Here is a 21,559-nt window from a genome sequence, read left to right on the forward strand (position 1 = left end):
CTTAACATCTTCGGCAGATAGTGGTAGCTGTGACTGTTGTTCTACGTACTGGCGTGTGCGGTCAACAGTGGCATGAATGACAGCTTCGATACCGTTGTTTTCTTCCTCCGCTGCTGCTTCAAGAACATTAGCTTCAGCGATGGCTTCTGCCACTTCTTTCTCATGCAGCAAGTTCTTTAATTTTGCTTCCATTTGGGCTTTTTCGATCATAATCTCTGATTCCATTTTTGCATAGCCAGCACGTGTGCGTGCTACTTCCACTTTGACACGTGCATTGACAGCTGCCCTACTGGCTGTTGATTTAAAAGACCTAGATGTGCTAGAGGCCACTGACCTTGTCTCAGCATTGCTCAACTCTTCCATCATGAATATTGCTGTGTGCTTGGCGTGAGCAAGGATGATGGGGAGCAGTGCTTGCGCTGAAGATCTCTCTCCTTGAGTCGATCCGCCCGCTGAGTGGTTGCTTTTTTACTAATCTGTTCCCACTGCGCGTAACCAGGGCGCAACTTCCACAGATAGCGAACACACACTGACACACAAATGAATCCTCAGACGCTGGAGCAAAGTTTAGTTCTTTACTCAACCCTCAGAAACATGAGTGGTCGTTTGGTTATTTTGTAAAACTGTAAATAAACTTAAGAGTACAATTACTGTAATGCTCAAAACTAGACTGTTACACTTTCAACATCAACAGTATGTAGCCAACATATAATATCAATATAGCAATACAAATAGTTATACTTAAATAATATAAGCTATGTATTTATAAACATATACATTATACATTGTTAAACAAGAAAAGAAAAGGCAACTTACAAGCAAAGCCTTTTCCAGGGCAAGAATGTAAACAAAGAGATTCTCCGGAGCTTTTTCTCTCAACTAGCTGTTGCACGAGCTATCACGTCTGAACAGTGTGCTCACGTCATGTGACTAATGTTCGTCATGTGACTAATCAAAACCGAAACTGAATAAAGGCAGTAACAAATGTAATGTCATAAAATGTCCACTAGATGTCTCTAAAATGAAAACCTAAGAAACCATGACAGATAAAGTATTTCACATTATCACTTATTACATACATCTAGCTTGACATATCAACATCTCTTGAATAAGCTTCCTCTTCAGAATACATTGAATTACGTAATAATGCTGAACAGAGTATCGGACAAACATAAGGATAAACTGTTCTGTTTTGAAAATTGCAATCTGTGCGTGTGCATGCGTGCGTGTGTGGGTGTGTGTGTGTGTGTGTGTGTGTGTGTGCTCAGACTCAGAGCTTTCATAGTCAGAGAGAGACTAATGGATGCTGACAGTGGTACATACAGGGCGAGGGAGGGGGGGTCGTTTTAGACATTATTCAACATCAGTTTGATGCTTTATTTCTGAAATCAACTTTGACAGTGTTCAAATGATTGTGTTCTTTCTCTTTTTCAATCAGATTGAATTACTGTTATTTTTGTGAACCATTCTGGCTCTCACCCCTGGACTTCAATAACCCTGGTGTAGCTTGTTGGTTTCCACTTTTAAAGATAGACAATGTGAGAGTCTTTAGATAGATAGATACTGTACATATTATTTGTACTGCTAACAATGTGTGTGTGTGTGTGTGTGAGTGTGTGTGTGTGTGTGTGTGTGTGTGTGTGTGTGTGTGTGTGTGTGTGTGTGTGTGTGTGTGTGTGTGTGCGCGTGCGAGCACGCACACACACACACACACACACACACACACACAAAGTTAGCAACAGAAACAAGGCTCTCACACCAGGCCAATCGATAGAAACTTCATTACTGGGGAGCCTAGCTGGTAATCTCCTTCGCTGCAGCTGTGACGGGCAGGAGTCTCTACCTCAGCACCTGTTCCTAATGATGCCCTGAACACACACACACACACACACTGACAGGGGCAGTGCTAATCTCCATCCAGATGAGGCTGGCAGCGATGCCTTGAGGCATCAGACAGGAGATAAAGAGGGAGAGGAGAGACAATTAGAGAGGGTAAGGAAGAGATGGAGGGGAGAAGATAAAGAGAGGTAAGTAGCTTACCACACAAAATGTTAATTTAGCAGATGAACTACATGGAATGCAAACGTATGAGTGAACATGTGGTGTTTGAAATCGCTACTTCACACAGCAATGTCTTTGTCTGTCCAGCAGGTGGCAGCAGCGAATGCATGAGATCAACTGGGGCACGCAAGCTTCAGGTCTTTCAGGTAACACAGTAATGATTATGCCACTCTAAAGCACAGAAACATGTGTATCTGTATTGATATTACGACGGAACTCATGTCATGAACATTCCGCCTCTCCAGAATTTCCTCAGTATGTATATCACCACACTGGAGGTAAACAAGCACGGAGAAAGAGAGAGTGAGAGAAAGGAAAGAGGAGAGAGAGAGAGAGAGAAAGAAAAGAGGAGAGAGAGAGAGAGAGATTGTTGACAGAGAGAGAGAGAGAGGGGAGAGAGAGAGGAGAGAGAGAGATTGTTGACAGAGAGAGAGAGAGGATAGAGAGATTGTTTACAGAGAGAGGAGAGAGAGAGAGAAAGATATGGGGGAGAGAGAGAATGAGAGTGAGATAGGGGAGAGAAAGAGGGAGAGAAAGAGAGAGAGATATAAGGGAGAGAGAGAAAGAGAGAACGAGAGAGAGAGAGAGAGATAGGTAAGCAGGGGGAGGAGGGAAATTGCAGCTCCAGTAATTCAGATCCCATTCAGCCTCATGATGAGCAGATATGTGGTGTGAAATCAGCACTGTCATGACATCCCAGGGCTTAGCAATATGACTGGATGTGTCACAGTATCCCTAGAGGCAGAGAGTCAGGTTTCGCTATGTTAGAGAAATGATAAGCTGGATGAGAATGGGTGGTAGGGAGGGGCATACACACTCTCTCTAACTCTCTGTACTCTCTTTAACACACACACACACATACACATACGCACACACACACACACACACGCACACACACACACACAACACACACGCACACACACACACACACGCACACACATACGCACACACACACACACACAACACACAACACACAACACACAACACACACACACACACACACACACATACTGGGGCAGGCTAGTCCTCTCCCATTGTCACATTGTCTATATGCTAATGTTGAGGAGGACAGCCACTGCTTGTGAGCAACAAGTCATCGCAGGGTGACTTATGGTGGTCATGAAGGATCCCGTCCCATCTCTGTTACAGCCATCACTCACAGGCTAGTAAGATACTTAAGTACAGTAAACAATTAGTTAGCTTTGTGGGGCATATCATGAGATTGCTTTCTTTTCCTGACATGTTATTGTATGCCTGTTCCAATCGAATTGTTTCATGATCACTTGTTTAATGAGAGCTGCAAAGCATTGTGCCTGTGCAACCGACAGAGCCCAACAGTGTTAACCATCCATACAGTTATTTCCTCCCCTTGACAAATACATACTGTGACTGTCCCTTGCTATGATGCCACACAGAGAGATCTGAGAGAGGGTTACACATCGCACTCTGTTTCAGGACGGCAACAAGGAAGAGTGGAAAACTGCAATTAATGTGTCCAGTGAGAATATTATTATGCTCAGTACATATTATGCTACAGCAGAAGCACGTTGACCATTAGCGGTGCACAAGCTAATGGGTGGGTTATTATTGTTTGGCACTCAGTGTACAGTGTTTCTGTCCCATTCAGACAAGTATGTGTACCGGTTCACAAACCTCTGAAGACTGTAGATGGATTTAATGAAAGCATAGTACTCTGCAAATTTGCATTCACATTTACATGTTTGGCTTTTAGCAGACACCTTTATCCAAATCGATTTACAATACATACGTGAATCATCTATCCACCAGTCATTATGAGTCATAGCAGGAAAAAGTCATCTATGCTCTGGCTAGGGGTCATTTTTAGTGCTAGAAGCTGATTATTATTATTTTTTTGCGGAAATTGAGTTGATCCTTTTACACGAGAAGGCCTGGCTCGCAGTTGGTGTTCCAATTCATCCAAAAGGTGTTTGATGGGGTTGAGCTCAGGGCTCTGTGCAAGCCAGTCAAGTTCTTCCCAAACCAAATTCAGCAAACCGTGTAATTATGGACCTCACTTTGTGTATGGGGGCATTGTCATGCTGAAATAGGAAAGGACCTTCCCTAAACTGGTACCACAACGTTGGAAGCATATCATTCTCGAGAATCGCATTGTATGCTGTAGCATTAAGATTTCCCTTCACTGGAACTAAGGAGCCTAGTCCAAACCATGAAAAAATTAAAAACAACCCCAGATCATAATTGTGTCCACTGTCCACATACTTTTGGCTATGTAGTGTATGTACAATGCATGTAGATCTGAGGGGCGGAGCAAACTTGTAAATGAAGGGGAGTCACTGCTTCCTATCGTAGGCTACCAGACAGTATGGCAGGGAGTGAAGGGTGAAGCTGCACACTCCAACAGCATGGAAGTCTCCCTTAGAATGCCCAAACAAGTGCAATCACCAGCTCCTACTGTTACCTGTTTGGAATTCCAGACGAGTGTTCATCCACTTATGTTTCTGATGAAGCAACCTGCAGCTCACAATGATCGGTGTTCACAGATAATTGCTGGGTTTGATACAAGCTGTATAACTGGGCGTGCTGGTATTTCCATGTATTCAAAGAGGACAGACATGTTGACAGAAATGTATCACACAACTGCTAGTCAGAAGGAACTCTTAGGCTACGATCATTGCCCAATATTTCACAGCAGTTGGACTAGATCTAAAAAATCAGACTCAAAGTTACAACCGCTTTTAACTTCCCTTCTCTCATCTTTCTTCTCTCCGCCCCCTCCTCTCCCACCCCATGTGTCTTCAGTCTGACACAGTATTTGTGTGTGGGCTGCCTGCTTCCTCCATCTTACGTTCAAAGCCAATGTGGTTCCCAGCTATCTTCCTAGCGTAGCGCCTAGCCCTTTAATTAAAACTGCAGCGCAAGGTTAACGCGACATCTGGATGGGAATCTGGTTGGAGATTAAAACCTCAAATCTCACATTGTATCAAATGATGCAATTAAGGCCAAAGTAGTGCTGCTGCCTCCTCCTCGCCTCCTGTCCTTATCACACCATTATATAACTTTCTGTTCTGCTGCTGCTCACATGGTTCAGACGTTGGTGAGGATGGGGATGTGGAGTGAGAGAAAGGGCACGCGCACTTGCTGCTCGCACGCTTTAAAGTCAATGGGGAAAGAGAGAGCACACCCACACACACACACACACACACACACACACACACACACACACAAACTTGCCCTTTAATCTTGTGCTGTGTCCGTGTAATCTATCTGACACCACTGGAATTCTATCTGATGAGACTTGACAATATTCTACTGAATAGTTTCCTCTCCAAGTGTGCGTCTTTAAGGTTTCATTCTGTTGAACATTTACTTTTCATATTTACATATTTCACCAAGCCCTCACCTATTAAAAAGTTTCTGGGCCGGTTTCAGAGACAAGGCTTAAGCCTAGTCCTGGACTAAATCACACTTTCAATGTAAAATCTCCATTGAAGATGTTTTTTAGTCTAGGATTAGGCTTAAGCCTTGTCTGTGAAACCGGCCCTCTGATATTCAAATATGAAAGTTCTTGGGCTCAGGTGAACAAATAGAACATCTCATTCCAAATAATTTGATTGAAGTCTTCCACTGCCAATATGAATGTCTATGGAACCCTGAGCAAAGCTTTTTGTGATGTAATTTGTCAGAGTGTAACTCAAACTCATATGAAGAATGCAGAATGCTCCGGTAGGCAGGGTAATAACAGATATGTTTGGAGTGAACCTGTTTTCATAAGCCTCTTTTCTTCTCTTTGTTGCACTCAGGACCTATGGAATGTGAATGATTTGAATGTAGAAACTCAAGTTACGTTTGCCTTAGTTATTCTGCCTTTCACTACTCTTGTAGTTGTCCCTGGACTATTGTGTGTGAGGGTTTAACCATAATGTCCCATGGCACGTAGCAGTGTATGTGTCTGTGAATGTGTATGTGTGTGTGTGTGTGTGTGTGTGTGTGTGTGTGTGTGTGTATGTGTGTGTATGTGTGTGTGTATGTGTGTGTGTATGTGTATGTGTATGTGTATGTGTATGTGTATGTGTATGTGTATGTGTATGTGTATGTGTATGTGTATGTGTATGTGTATGTGTATGTGTGTGTGTGTGTGTGTGTGTGTGTGTCTCTCTCCCAGTGATCAGGACGGTGCATCAGCGCCTGTTTTTCCTCAGGCAGCTGAGGAAATTTGCCATGGTCCCCCAAATCCTCCCAAACTTCTATTGGTGCACTATAGACAGTATCCTGTCCTGTACACGCTGGTACGGCAGCTGCACCACCCTCGACTGTCTGGCAAACGGTACCGTATCCCGAGACAGACCAACAGGTTCCAGCACAGCTCCTACCCGCGGGCCAAAAGATTACACCAACTTACACCATAATTAAATTCTACTGAAGTCGAATTTACGTTCGCTTCCGTGGGAAACTCCCTTATATAACCCAGCACTCACAAATAACAAAGTGTTGATTCACGATTGCAGTTTTGGCCTCTGCATGTTTTCTAATTGGCAGTCTCTGGAGCTCACACCCCTGAAACCATAGACAGGCTCAGTCAGATCCTCCCATAAGTGTGTCTCTCCCTTTGATAGCATTTCTTAGAGCAGTAGCTACAGCTAGTTGTGGTAAATGTGTGCTGGGCTCCAATCATACCACTGACAACAAACTTAACCACATAAAACAGATGAGTGGCAGGGACATATTACAGAGCATATTGTATATTGTTAATTTACAATATTGTATATTATTCATTTACATTAGCATTTTTGGCATTTGGCAGATGCCTTTTTCCAACGCTACTTACAACAAATACATTTGTCTAAGTAAGTGAATCATTTATCCATCATTCATCGCAAGAAAAGGCCTTTGACAGCCAAAATTCAAGATACATTTTTGTTGGATTCAACATCTTCACCACTTCAACACACATTTTGTTGGAGTCAACATCTTCACCATTTCCACGTCTCCTCACTTCTAGTATTCGAGTATTGCTTGAGTCAGACAAAATGGAATATAACATTGCAAAAGTTTTGGATAGCTGATCAGTATCTAGGAGCATCTTCACCCGAACACCATGGTTTATGAACCTTTAATCTTACAACCAGTTCTCACCTAATCTCACTTTATCTTCCACCATCTTCATAATCAGATAATCTGAACCTTAATGATTTTTTAAATTAAAAACTAAAATGTGTCTAGCGCCTGGTTTCATACTAGTCCTGCTAATACATTTTAACATTAAAGCAAGGTGTTGCTAAAGGCAGCAATAGGCAATAATTATATACAATGTGCCTTATTGAATTGAACTCATTACAATAAAGATATAATAGAGGTATAAGACATATACTGTAAGAGATTCTGGTTTAAAGAGTCTTACTGGTGTGATTGGGTCTGATCGGATTGTATAGATTAGGCCTAAAACTAGATTAGAGGGGCTATGACCCCTATACTCCCCACATTGTAAGCCTTAGCTCCACAATCCACTCATCTACATCCAATATAACCATTATTATTATTATTATTATTATTATTATTATTACTATTATTATTATTATTATTATTATAATAACCTTACAATGATCTTCTCTTACATACTCCTTAAAATATCTGATTTCTGCATGTCTAATATTCTCACAATCAGCTGAACCAAGCACACCAAAAAAAAGAAGTATTTGACATACTGTCAGTGGCGGCTGGCCGATAGAGGGCGCTGGGGCGCCGCCCCCACCTTCACTTCCTAGTTGCGATTTGTAAAAGTTTTTTTTTTTAAATAAACATTGTTTATTCACAAAATGCGGCTGATATTCTGTCGGCGCCTATCAGCATTCATTAAAAATCCTCCAATACAATAAACATTTTATCTGTGTGTGTGTAAAATTCACTGTTAAAATACATAGGGGGAGGAGTCGGGTCGCCGATCGAATGCAAGTCTATCGCAGGCCAAATACTTTTCGCTTACACGTGAGCTGTAGCAGCGCTCCAATTGGCTGTCTCTATTTCTCGGCCGGGGCGCAAAAAGTTGCGTCCTGAATATCCGGTTGTAATAGCAGACAATGCATTATGCTGAGGACTTCCGACTTCCGGGCTTCCGGACTTCCGGGCTTCCGGAGTATTTTAAATGAACATTCGTAATGTCTGTCTCTGATGTTCATGGTCAATTAAATCAGCCTATTTAGTGCAACTAATAATGTTCCCGCTAATGGGTTAACCGAGCAGCCTCGCACCTAACGTGCAAGCACCTAGCTTCGAACTATTCATAGCAATATGCGCTGGGCAAAAATAATCTATTGCCTCTAAAATCACCACGAACAGAACGGCGGAGGTACGGGTAAACAGGGCTCATGTTGGTGTCCTCAAAGGTAAGAGCTGTTTTTCTTTAACTCAGCTGATAGCATTACCTTGCTGTTGTTGTTTACCGAATGCTCCATCTGACTGTCACACTGTGATTGTACTTGTGTAAACAGTTAATGAGTAACGTTAGCCGGTTTTGTGCGTGTCCTCTCATAGGCCTACTTCAGTGGTGTAGTCTAGTTTTTTCTAGCGGGTATACTGTGATTTTCCCCTCCCAGCCTCATATCGTTCATAAACATACATCTGCGCTCCCTGTCTAACGTTATATATATATAACATGACATGTTATAAGGCTGATCTGTGCATGATATTGCTGCATTCTGACATATTTCATGTCGCACCTCCCCCCTTTGATGGTATATGAGCTATAGTCAGTCGCAATGGTCCAAAATTCAAGTGCTTCGTAACACAGAAGGGGTGAATTTCATGAATGAAAGTGAAAGTTCTGTCACAAAACGCCGTTACGTATCCTCACACATGTTTAAGTGGGTATTGCGTGGGTAAAGTGAAATTACGTCTTTGTTTTGAGCGCCAGTGCGCGTTTTATGCGCGTGCACGCGGGAAAAAAATCGTGCACGCGAAAAAAAAATCGCGCGAAAGGGGACCCCCCCCCCCCCCCCCCTGTGGTATTCTGTAGTAAGCAAGTAGTTAGTAAAAGAATGAGACCGGGAGACACGCTGCTGCTGTTCAATTCGCCATTTATTCAACTCCCGTTCTTCACCTCCGGAAGTGCATACATCACTTCCGTCACTGCATACATCACTTGCATACTAGCGCCCACTGGCGGTATAAACAGGACACAACATTTCCCCCTTTCTTAAAGGGATTACAGTCCTCAACGAATGCAATATTCTGTAGACTGGTGTCAGTACAATTGAAATAAAATGAAAACGAAGGAAATGAAAATGAATGAATCAGCATAATGAATAACAACAATAAACAGTTTATGACAGTGAAACATGAAATGAACATTCACTTTTGTCATTGCATTGTAGGACCTTTTTGTACTAAGTTAGAACCGTGTTCTATCCTACCCTTTTAGTACGTTCTCTACGGCACAAAGTCTACCAGCCACCTAGGTGGGTTTCTGACTCTCAGGTTCCTTCTTGGACCTGGTTCATTAAACACATTCTCTGTCTCGGGCACCATGAACTCCTCTAGCTCAATCTCCTTTTCACCACTGGTGCCAGACAGAGCATCCTTGGGGAAGCGTGTAAGCTTGGATGCATTCCATTTTCGACCATCACTGAGCAGGTATGTATTCTGTCCTGCTTTACTAACTACTGTCAGCGGTTCTGTGAATCTTGATGATCCCTTTTTTACATGCTCCGGTCTGCGGACACGTACGGTGTCATTCACTTGGAACATGGGCACTTTCGCTCCCCTCATTCTGTCTGTGTACTCCTTATACTCTCCTGTTGCTTGCGTCTCACTGTCTCCTGCACTTTCTCATGTGACTTAATTTGTTGTGAGACAGGGAGGACATTTAGTTTTGTACGCATCTTTCTGTTCCTCAGCAACTCAAAGGGAGTAGCTCCTGTAGTAGCATGCGGCGTAGCGCGATAGTTCAGTAAGAACTCTGTTACTGCATGTTTCCATGGCTTGTGCATTCTCTCAGCCGTCTGAATACACTCTTTGAGAACTCGATTAAATCTCTCAATAGCCCCGTTGGCTCTTGGATAATAAACACTGGAACGCAGGTGCTTTATCTCTCTCTCTCCCAGAAAGCTTGCAAAAGCATGGGAAGTAAACTGACATCCGTTGTCAGAGACCAGGAAGGAAGGGTTACCTTCACGACTAAACACTGTAGTCAAGAAGCTAATAACCGCCTCTGTAGTTACAGTAGAGACAAACGCCACCTCTGGCCACTTACTGTAATAGTCTGTGAGTGTAATAGCATAACGGCAGTCCCATGTCGCACAGTCAAAGGGACCAACAATGTCAATGGCCACCTTCTCCCATGGTCCACCTGGCAGTTCCACTGGGGTAAGTGGTGCAGGCGCAGTTTTGGCTGTTTTGTCATTGTATTGACAGGGTACACATGAGCCTACTAATGTCTGGACACATCTGTCCATTTGCGGCCACCAATATAGCTCTCGTAGTCTCTGTTTAGTACGCACTATTCCCTGATGCGCTTCATGAGCTAAATTTACAACTTTAGACCGTAGTGTAGTAGGAACCACCACACGGTCGGGGCCTCTCATGACAAGTAGTTCATCCACAGCCAGTTCATCTCTCACTCTAAAATATGGAGCAAGTTCCTTTGTCACATTCTTACTGCATTTTGGCCAACCTTTCTGTATCTGCTGTCTCAGTTGAGTCAGTTCAGGACAGGCCTCACAGGCAGCAGTGAACTCGGTCACAGATATGGCATGTGAGGAACCTGTGAACACAGTAGCCACCATGTCTGGCTCCTCCTCCACCTCTCCTGTCGAAGGCAGAGGGAGTCTGGACAAGCAGTCAGCAGTCACATTACGTTTCCCTGGATGGTAAGTGACATCATAAGTAAAGCATAGTAGACGTGCAGACCATCTCGCTATTCTCAGACCTGCGCGACCCGTACCCCTGGAAGTGAGTAGGGTTGTCAACGCTTGGTGGTCTGTGCGTAGGACAAAACGATGTCCCCACAGGTAGGTTCTCCACCTTTCCACCGCCCAAACGCAGGCCAGCGCCTCACGCTCGACGGTAGAGTACTTTCTCTCTGCAGGAGAAAGTGTCCTGGACGCAAAAGCTATGGTTCTCTCTGTACTGTCTGGGTGAATCTGGCTCATTACAGCCCCCAATCCATAGTTAGAAGCATCGGTAGTGACATAAGTAGGTAACTCAGGATCATATAATGCTAAGGTAGGACTCTCAGTAATCAGTCTCTTAACCTCAGTAAAACTGGACTCTGCATCCGCTGTCCATTCCAACTTAGTGTCAGTAGATTCCCTGAGTGTAGCACGTAGCGGTTCCACCACAGTAGAGAAGTCAGGTATGAATTTACTATACCACGATGCAAGTCCTAGGAAGGACCGCAGGGAGGATGTGTCGTGCGGGGCAGGCGCGTTCGCCACAGCACTGACCCCGTCTTGGTCAGGATGAAGACCATCTTTGGACACAGTGTGGCCCAGGAAGCGCAGAGCTTTCTGGTTGAACTTACACTTGTGCATGTTCAGTTTAAGTCCCACTTCATTTAGAGCATGTAGCACTCTCCGTAGGCTGACATCGTGATCCTGCTGTGTGATGCCGTAGCAAATCACATCATCCAGGTAGGCCTGTACGCCTGGCAGGCCTGTCAGTACAATCAACATCATTTTCTGAAAAGCTGAAGGAGCAGAAGCGAGGCCAAATGGCACTCGGCAGAAACGAAAGAGACCCTCATGCGTGATAAACGCAGTTAAATCACGGCTATCTGGATGCAATGGCAACTGGTGATAAGCAGAGGCTAAGTCTATAGTAGAAAAGACTGTGGCTCCACGGAGCTCAGCGAACAGTTCATCCATGTGCGGTAAGGGATGACAGTCCAGTGTTTCCTCCAGGAATTTTTACAATGGTGGCGGGTAGCGTTGACCGCGCGCGCGCATGAAACGCGCACGCGCGCTCAAAACAACGACGTTGTTGGCCCAAAAAAATAAAATGTTTTCCCGTACGTCTCTTATTGTCTGTGTCTGCATGTTTTTCCAGCATGTAATTCCGTTGTCAATAAAAAATTCGTCTCCCCTTCTTTTCATTATCATTATGGAGGCTTTATGGTTGTTGTAACTATTATGGGAAGCGGTTGACACAGTAGCCGCTTTTCGTGTACGCTGCAGTGGATCCCTTCACAACGCAGAAGAAAGAGGAGAGAGAAAACATTGTCAATGTGCAGGGAAGAATCATGTATCAGCAGGGTTCAACAGTAACGCTTGCCTGGGGCAAGTAAAAAAATTCGCCGGGTTTGTTTGCGCGAGCCCGAAGACGCTGCTGGATCCTGGATCTGTTTACCTGTGTGCAGGAAGAAAAACAGACGGAGCAGGCGCCAGACCAGACTAGATGATTGTGGAGTGAAGAGATTATTAAAGCGTACGCGATGCGACGGGTGATCGACAAGCACGTACACTTTCATAATATCTTCACTCCACGATCATCTAGTCTGGTCTGGCGCCTGCTCCGTGTTCTTCCTAAACACCGATGCACAGATCCAGGATCCAGCACCGTCGTCGCGCATATTGTAACATTTGAAGTAGTTTGTCTACACGCAGCCTAGATGTATTCGACCAATCACAAAACAGTTTTGCAAGCGCGTCGCTTCGCGCTTGTGGGTGTGTCTAAAAGAAAAAGCGGCCTAAATCTTTTTTTTTTTTTTTTTTTTGAGAAATCTGCATGGTGGCGGAGGAAATTCCATCGTGGCGGTGCGCCACGATGAAATGCATGTAGAGGAAACACTGCAGTCACTGATGATTGCCTTATTAGGTTCTCTGAGGTCAACACACAGGCGAGGCTTTCCTCCCCCCTTTCTCTGGGTCACAACTATAGGGGAAACCCATGGAGATGCGTCTATACGTTCTATAACGCCTTTTTCCTGTAGATCTGCGAGCTCATCGGTCACAGCCTGCCTCACTGAGAACGGAAGCCTCCTCAGTTTCTGCTGTACTGGCATAGCATCTGGTTTAACCTGTATTTTGTGCATAAACCCTTTTGCACACCCTAACTCCTGTACTAGAACCTCTGGTTCGGTCTGTGGAGTGGTACTCTGTACAGTAGGTGCTCGGAGCACAGTAGGAGGGCTAGCAGAGCTAACAGTAATAATTTTGTTACCCTCAATGCACATCTGCAATGCTACAAATAAATCTAGTCCCAGCAATGCATTTCCTGATTCAACCACTATCAATGAACCTGTAACTGAATGTCCATTATGAACAACTGTAGCATGCATGCAACCTTTAACAGGAATTTTCTCTCTGGAGTAAGTAAGCAGATTCACTGTAGGCTCAGCAAGGACACATGTATGGAAAAGTGTCTGGTAAGTACTCTCTGGAATAATAGAAACAGATGAGCCTGTATCCACTATCAGCTCAACATCATGGGAATGATAATTTGCATCAACTCGTACAGTACACATAATTTTATCATTCACGACGGCCCCCTGCATGTAAAGCACAGTAACGTCATTCACCATTACCTCACGCACCTCTTTTTGAGCCGATCTACACACCTTGGAAAAATGTCCAACTTTTCCGCATGTATTGCAAGTCACCTTAACCGCCGGGCATGTAGGCTTGTTAGCTAAGTGTCCTGTGGATCCGCATCGGAAGCAGGCGCGCTGATTCCCAGTTGTAGCTGGCTGGCTGTAGACCGTGGCATGTGCAGTCGTCGTCGGATCTTTCTTCTTGCCCTTGTCGAACCTCCTCCTCGTCGGCTGTTTCTCGATGGCTCTCACCGAAGCTGTAGCTCCAGAGAGAACGTTGGAGTTCCGTAGTCCAGCCTCGATTTGTAAGGCCATTGAAGTAGCTTTGTCCAGAGACAAGTCCGATTCAAGCAAAAGTCTGTCTCGTATGCGTGTATTAGCAACACGCTCAATCAGTTGATCACGAATCATTTGTTCCTCCATGGCGCCAAATTCACAAGCTGCAGCTAGCTCGCGTAATGAAGCAAGGAACTGATTAACCGTCTCGTCAGGACCCTGAGCTCTCTGTCGAAATTTGTGACGTTCAGCAATCACATTCACCTTAGGAACAAAGTACTTTTCCAGTCCATCCACGGCAGAAGTGTAGGTAACACCCGTATCCTTTAGCGTGTAGAACAGTCTTTGTCCTTCAGTCCCTAGTGCATGGAGAAGAATCGCGCGCTTTCTTTCCTCCGGCCATTTTTCTCCGGTAGCATCAATTACTAGCATGTAATTTTCAAACATTCTCAACCAAGTAGGAAAAGAAATAGCAGGTTCGCCTGGCACAGGCATGAACGGTGTAGGTAAGGGTACGGAAATAGCCATCCTCGTCGCCAAAAATGTGGTATTCTGTAGTAAGCAAGTAGTTAGTAAAAGAATGAGACCGGGAGACACGCTGCTGCTGTTCAATTCGCCATTTATTCAACTCCCGTTCTTCACCTCCGGAAGTGCATACATCACTTCCGTCACTGCATACATCACTTGCATACTAGCGCCCACTGGCGGTATAAACAGGACACAACACCCCCCACTAATGTGAAAAATCCTGGAGGAAACACTGCTGTGCCCCACCCACATTTTTTAGCACCAGCCGCCACTGCATACTGTATGTATGTATTTGACCTAGTCATGTGCTGGCTGTAGATGAAAGCAACTATGACTAAACTGACTGGAGGAATGATTTAAGGATGTTCCCCCGCTATCTTTCACAGTTAAACCCTCTCTACATACCAAGAGCTGCCTACCCTCTCTTGTATACACATCACCTCAGAGCACTTCGATAACAGGTAAATGTCACAGAATCACCTTTCCCACGCTCCTAAGGCTCACAGTATCCATCACCTCAACCGTCTGCCTGAGGTCGACTGTGACAGTTTAACGCCAATCTCTCAATCTCAAATCGACCCCTAACCTCTGTGCACTTGATTTGATCTGACAGGATTGGATAGGTGTACGCAATAATGACAAACATTCATGTTTCCCACGCTCCTAGAGCTCACTGCATCTCTCACCCCAAGTCTTTCCTCCAGTCCTTCTTATCTCTATTGGTTGTATGTCAGTCTGTCTCTTTGCACATGTGTGCTGGCATGATGATGTCACAGCGAAGGTCTAACTCAATCAAGACATAAGCCACCATAGTGTGACTGTCTCTCTTGACAATCCTCCTCTGGCAGACAGCTCCAATCAGACTATGTCACAAAAGCAATATGCTTCCAATCCCTGCCAACAGCTGGCCCCGCATTTAGAACGCACAGAGATTATGGAGTTGACTCTGTTAAGGACATATGAGGTGCATATCTCTCTCTCTCTCTCTCTCTTTCTCTCTCTCTCTCTCTCTCTCTCTGCCTTCCCTTCTCACTCCTGTTCATATCCTTCTTTCTCTCTCTCTTTTAGATTAGATTAGATTAGATTAGATTAGATTCAACTTTATTGTCATTGCAGAGTACAAGTACCGGATAACGAAATGCAGTTTAGCATCTAACCAGAAGTGCAAATAGTGATATAAGAGGTATGTACAAGAGATGGATAGCAGTAAGCTATGTACGGTTAAGGGAGCTGTATACAGTATGGTTTATACAAATGTATAAATCAGAGGCTATATCAAAAAGGAGGTATGTACACATGTGCAAAAATATGGTAAAATAAGGTAGTATGTGCAAACAGCAGTAGTGCAAAGGGTACCCAGTGACCAGAGGTGTGTGCAAACAGCAGTAGTGTTCTACTCTCCTTTTATTATTCAGAGGTCATATTCATCATTATTCTCATGAATTATTTTTAATACAAATATCACTGACAGTGACTTGAAGTGAAAAGTAACTTATGAGGACTATGGATTCTATGATGACAGAGTCAGTGTGTGTTCATGTGTGCTCTCTTTATACCATGACACTGTATTTACTAACTCTCATCTGTGGTTTATGTTAATGGGGGATCAGAGTAATCTGTATGCTGCTGCAAATATATTTTCCTCTCCTCCTCGCCTCTCACTCTCATTTTAAACACACTTAGTGTTGTCAAAGCTACGCTGATCTAATGGCCTTCAGCACTATAAACACAATACCAGGGAGGTCATACAGGACCCTACTGTATGGGCTTTGTTGTATGACCATCCATCTGTATTAAGGCTGTGTACAATAAAGGGCGAAGGTTTGATGTTGAAGGGCATTTTAAAAGCAAGCTGTTTGCAAGTATCAAATACAGCAAACATGATCAAATGTTGCAGTCACTGCAACATGCAAAAGTTGATTTGACATCTAAATGATCTTACAAACCAATAACATTTTTTAATGTTGAAAGACACACACACACACACACGTTCACTCATTCACTCATTCACTCATTCACTTACTCATACAAACACTACAAACATACTGTATGCTCAGAATCACTCAAAATAGGGCGAGATTCAGAACTGCCATCATTGGCTGGCTCCAAGGGTTTAATCTGCATAAGTGGGCGTGTTTAGAGCCTGTGCTGGGATGAATGACTTGTTCAGTTCAGAAAGCAGAGAAGGAAAGCACTCAGCAGAGGTCTGCCCTGATCAGCACACAAAATGCTTAAGAAACTATAGGTCTCACTCTCCAGCCTATAGGTGCAATGGTTGAACGAGGAAAAAACATGGTCAACAAGACAGGCCCTAGCCTTGGTACGAGAGGAGTTATATGGGTAAGTGAAATATAGATTAAAGTCTTTGATTGCTGATACTCTGAAATCGTGTGTATTAAAACTAAAACCTTTAGTAGTGCAAATGTCAGCAGTGCAAATGTCAGAAGGGTTTGTGGGTTGTTAAGTAGGTTGGTAATGGTAGATAATGTTATGGAATTGAAGAGGAATTATCATTTTTGATCCATCTGATGTGTTTGTATTATACAGTATATGCTCAGTTGCTAAGTAAAAAAAAAAGATATGTTAAGTAAAAAGAAAATAGAAATTAGTTCAGAAACACTCAATTATATTTAAATCATATTGTTCTTATTGTTTTTAATTCATGCACATTTAGTATTTCTAGTCGAGCATTTATGTTTGTTCTCTGCTGATGCTGTGTGAAATTGCCGAATTAGAATGAAACCTTGTGTGCTGTCGTTTTTTCCATCCCGTTTGCAGCTGACTTGTTAAACTGTAATATCTCTGTTATCATTTATTCCAGGGTTTGTGCATTCTCCTGCTTTACACCAGCCCTCTCTCCTGTTTTGCAAATTTCAGCCAAGCGAAAGAGCTCATCTATAAGATAAAAGAAGGATTACCTCGGGGGACCCTCATAGGGGCCATCGGAGCAGATTTAAAGTTGGATTTCTCCCTTGATCCCCCTCTGTTATTCAATCTGCCACAAAAGAAGGTCATTGAGCAGTATGTCAACCTAAACAACACCACGGGGGAGCTCCACACGTCTGCCAGCCAGATCGACAGGGAGGCTCTGTGCCCCGACACCTCAGATGGCCAGGGATGTGTTCTCTCCCTGGACGTGTTCGTCCTGCCCCAACAGTACTTCCAGCTGGTCAAGGTCAAGATCTTTGTGGAGGATGTTAACGACAACAGGCCGCGGTTCCCAATGGACGAGATCCGCGTGTCAGTCCCCGAGAACGCTCCGGTCAACGCTCGTTACGCGGTGGAGCAATCGGCGGTCGACCCCGACCTCGGGCACTACGGGGTACAGACGTACTGGCTGGTTAACGACTTTGGGGTGTTTACGCTGGACGTGGAGGAGAATGACGGGGGTGAGCTGACTCCTTTCCTCATCGTCACAGATGCGCTGGACAGAGAGAGGCAGAGCGAGTATGTGACTGATATCATTGCAGAGGACGGGGGGACTCCTCCTCTCCTGGGAACAGCTACCCTGAGGATTCTAATCACGGACGTCAACGACAACTGCCCACAGTTCACAGAGTCACAGATCAACGTCACTCTCTATGGGAATACAACTAAAGGGGCCCATCTGGCGCGGCTGCATGCTTTTGATCCCGACATGGGAGCTAATGCCCAGATCACCTACGCTTACAGTGAACGTGTGCCTGGGGACACTAGAGGACTGTTCCATTTAGACAAATTCACGGGGGTGATCAAACTGGCAGGGAAGATAGACACCAGCGCAAGTAAATTCTACAAACTCACCGTCCTCGCCAACGGACCTGGGTGCATTCCCGCCATTGCCACGGTGACGATACACATCATCAGAGTGGTGGTGGGTCCGCCAGCTGTCATGCCGCGCTACATCGCGGCGGAGAAAGACGGCGTGGTGACCATGAAGGAGTCGGAGCCGGCGTTTTCACCCATCGCTTTTTTCACAATTAAAAACACAGACCAGAGGCAGGTGGACTGTAACTTGGAGGGGTCCGGTCCATTCAGGCTGACCCCATACAAGCTGTTTAAAAACGAGTATCTACTGGAAACCACTGAGCCGTTGGACTACGAGCAGAGACAGGACTATGAGCTGACTGTGGTGGCTAAGAACACTCGCGGGCTGGTCATAAAGACCTTCATTAAAGTCCAGGTCTTGGACGAGAATGATAACGCACCCGTTTTTAAGCAGTCTCTCTTTGATATCACAGTAGAGGAGAACAACCCTCCCAACACGTTCCTGACCCAGCTACAGGCCACAGACGAGGACAGCGAGAACAGAGGAGAGGTCATCTACCTGCTGGGCACCGACGCTCCCTCTGTCTTTGTTTTGGATCGAGTGACCGGTGTCATGACCGTGTCCACGTCACTCGACCGCGAGGAGAAGGAGACATTCAGGTTCATGGTCAGGGCGGTGGACGGTGGGACCCCACGGAAGGAGTCCATCGCTACCGTGGTCATCACCGTGCAGGACCGCAATGACAACAGCCCGCGTTTCATCAACAAGGACTTCACCTTCTTCATCCCGGAGAACTTCCCGGGATTCGGTGAGATCGGAGTTCTCTCTGTAACGGACGCAGACGCCGGGGAGAACGGCTGGGTGGCTCTGTCCATCCTCAACGGCAGCGACATCTTCGTCATCGACACGGGGCGGGGGGCACTGAGGGCCAGAACCCCCCTGGACCGCGAGCAGCAGGGGACCTATTATCTCTGGATCGAGGCCATCGACGGCGGCAAGCCCGCCCTCTCCTGCGTCACCATGGTGACAGTGCTCCTATTGGACGTGAACGACAACCCGCCAATCGTGCTGTTCCCCCAGTCCAACCAGTCTTACATGCTGGTTCTACCCTCCACTCTCCCAGGCACCTCCATCACAGAGGTCTACGCTGTGGACAAGGACACAGGCATGAACGCTGTTATCGCCTACAGCATCATCAAGAGGAAAGGAGGGGAGCCGGGGTCATTTGACATCGACCCGGACACAGGGAACATCACGTTGAAGAGAGAGTTGAGCGACCGCGGTCTCTATAGCCTACTGGTCAAAGTCAGCGACCACGGTCAACCAGAACCGCTCCACTCCACGATTATGGTTAATCTGTTCGTTAATGAGACGGTGAGCAACGAGAGCTACATCCAGAGTCTCCTGACCAGGGAGGCGGAGATCGAGATAGAGGAGAAGTCTGTCTCTCCGGCTTCTGTGGGTCAGCTGACCAAGAAGCCGGAGAGACAGGAACTGTTCCCTTGTCAACCTGTCCTCTTAGCTCTCTCCATCACCTGCTTAGGACTCCTCTTCATGGTCATCACATTGACTTCATATATATGCTGTAAAAAGGTGAAAAAACACAAAAAGAAAAGAGTGGAGATAGAGATACCGTTAAAAATGAACGGTGACCTGCAAGCGGTGGATCGAAAACTCATGGAGATATCAAACATATAATATGACATTCCCACTGCAAAGACTATAAACACCATTGTTTACACACAAACTGTTTACAATACTCTCTATGTGAAGAGTGTGGACTTTCATCCGTAAAAAGTTTAAAAAAAAAAGTTCAATGTGTATATATTGTACATATGAAATGCTTTATAAATTGTAATGGAAATTTCTGATTTCTCCTTCTGGTCCCTGGTGAGACTTTACAAAAAAAAGCACGAACACAATGCTTGCTCCTTAGTAAGTTGTAATAAAGTAGTAAAGCACTGGTTTCCACAATCAACACACAACATAGGGTCAGGATGATCACAAAGGCAGAAGTCCCCAGCATTCGCTGGAGGCACATTTGATATTTGATATCCATTTGAGAGTCAGAGACACAGCAGGGCCCAAAGCGGGGTCAGTACAGAGTCTTCTGGATCCTATGGAGCCTGTTATCTCTCCTAAGGAATAGATTGATGAGGGGAGAGAAGTAAAATACCATGCCACACTGTCCACTATCCTGGGCCTAAGACAGTAAGTTAAAATTAAGGCCTGGGGCAAAGGTGATTTGTTGCCCTGCAGGTCACCCCCTCCCTGGTCAGGGAGAGAGTGATCTGTTAGCCACCAATAGTCTTGATGTGTTGGAATGCTCGTCTAAGGTTAAAAGGTGAAAACAACACATTCATCATGGATGATCAGTAATAGTACATCACTCAAATCTCTCAATTGGAATGAGAGTCTTGATAATGAGAAACAGTTAGTGTTACACATACACATTTTGCCATTACAAACATTATAACAAAACCTTTAAATAGGCATGAAAAGAGAAAACTTGATTTAAGGCCTAAGTAATTACTCTATAAACATACCAAACCTTGAATTGGTAAGTTATCATACTGAAAAAACAAGCATAAAAAGTCTGGATGTTTGATAAGTGCATAAACAATGTTTTTCTAATGCTCTGCAGTTTTTTTAATTTGATCAATCTTACACTGTGTCAATTGTAATTTCACTTCTATGGTACAGTATACACTATCAAATTGTGAAAGATGGATTGTGGTGAATATCAACTGTTTGGTTGTCTCCAGGTGCTCCCTGGTATAATGTAGTCCACTACAGGCCAGTTTCTCAGACACGTACTGTATAAGACTAGTCCTGGACTAAATCACATCTTCAATTGAATTGACATTTTAGCCTAGGATTAGGCTCAATCTGCCTCTGGGAAAGCAGCCCTATATCACGCAATCCAAAGTAACAATCCTACACTGTAGACAGAGAAATACACACCATACAACCCATGTCATCTTTCTCAGGTGTTACGACAATAGCAAACATGTTATGTCACTTGTGCTGATTATGTACATGAAGTTTACAGTACAACATGCTGTTTATGCTGGTTGCAGAGTCTCTTAATATCATTCTACCACCGCACGAGTCAATTGCTTATTTTTCGAGAAAAAAAAAATCAGTTTTCTGAATTAAGTAATTTTCCTCAGTCTGTACTGGGTTTCATGTGAGGCTTTTGTTTTGTCATGAGTTTATGTGAAGGCTGCTCCTTTGTTCTGCACCAGGGGAGGCTGGTGGAGACAGAATTCACAGGATAGGCTCGTTGTTATTTATGGAATGGAATTAGGTATGATTAATTGCCACTCATTCCATTGCATGCATCACAATGGGCCCGTCCTCTGCCAGCCTCCACAGGTACGCTCCTACGTACTTAATCCTGCACTCACCTCACATGGTGAACCTGGTCTCTCTGAACCCTA

The 21,559-nt window shown here is 44.6% G+C and overlaps 1 protein-coding gene across 1 annotated transcript; it reads left to right on the plus strand.

The window, feature by feature from the left end:
- Window positions 1-16,660: 16,660 nt before the first annotated feature.
- Window positions 16,661-19,814, plus strand: pcdh20 (protocadherin 20; the record flags this gene model as incomplete). The annotated part of the gene is made up of 2 exons (XM_080533444.1): window positions 16,661-16,708; window positions 17,190-19,814. The coding sequence occupies 2 exons, from the start codon at window positions 16,661-16,663 to the stop codon at window positions 19,812-19,814; spliced, it is 2,673 nt and encodes an 890-aa protein (XP_080389570.1).
- Window positions 19,815-21,559: the final 1,745 nt, after the last annotated feature.

Source organism: Nansenia antarctica, assembly GCF_963989245.1.
Source record: "Nansenia antarctica genome assembly, chromosome: 1".
Taxonomy (NCBI): domain Eukaryota; kingdom Metazoa; phylum Chordata; class Actinopteri; order Argentiniformes; family Microstomatidae; genus Nansenia; species Nansenia antarctica.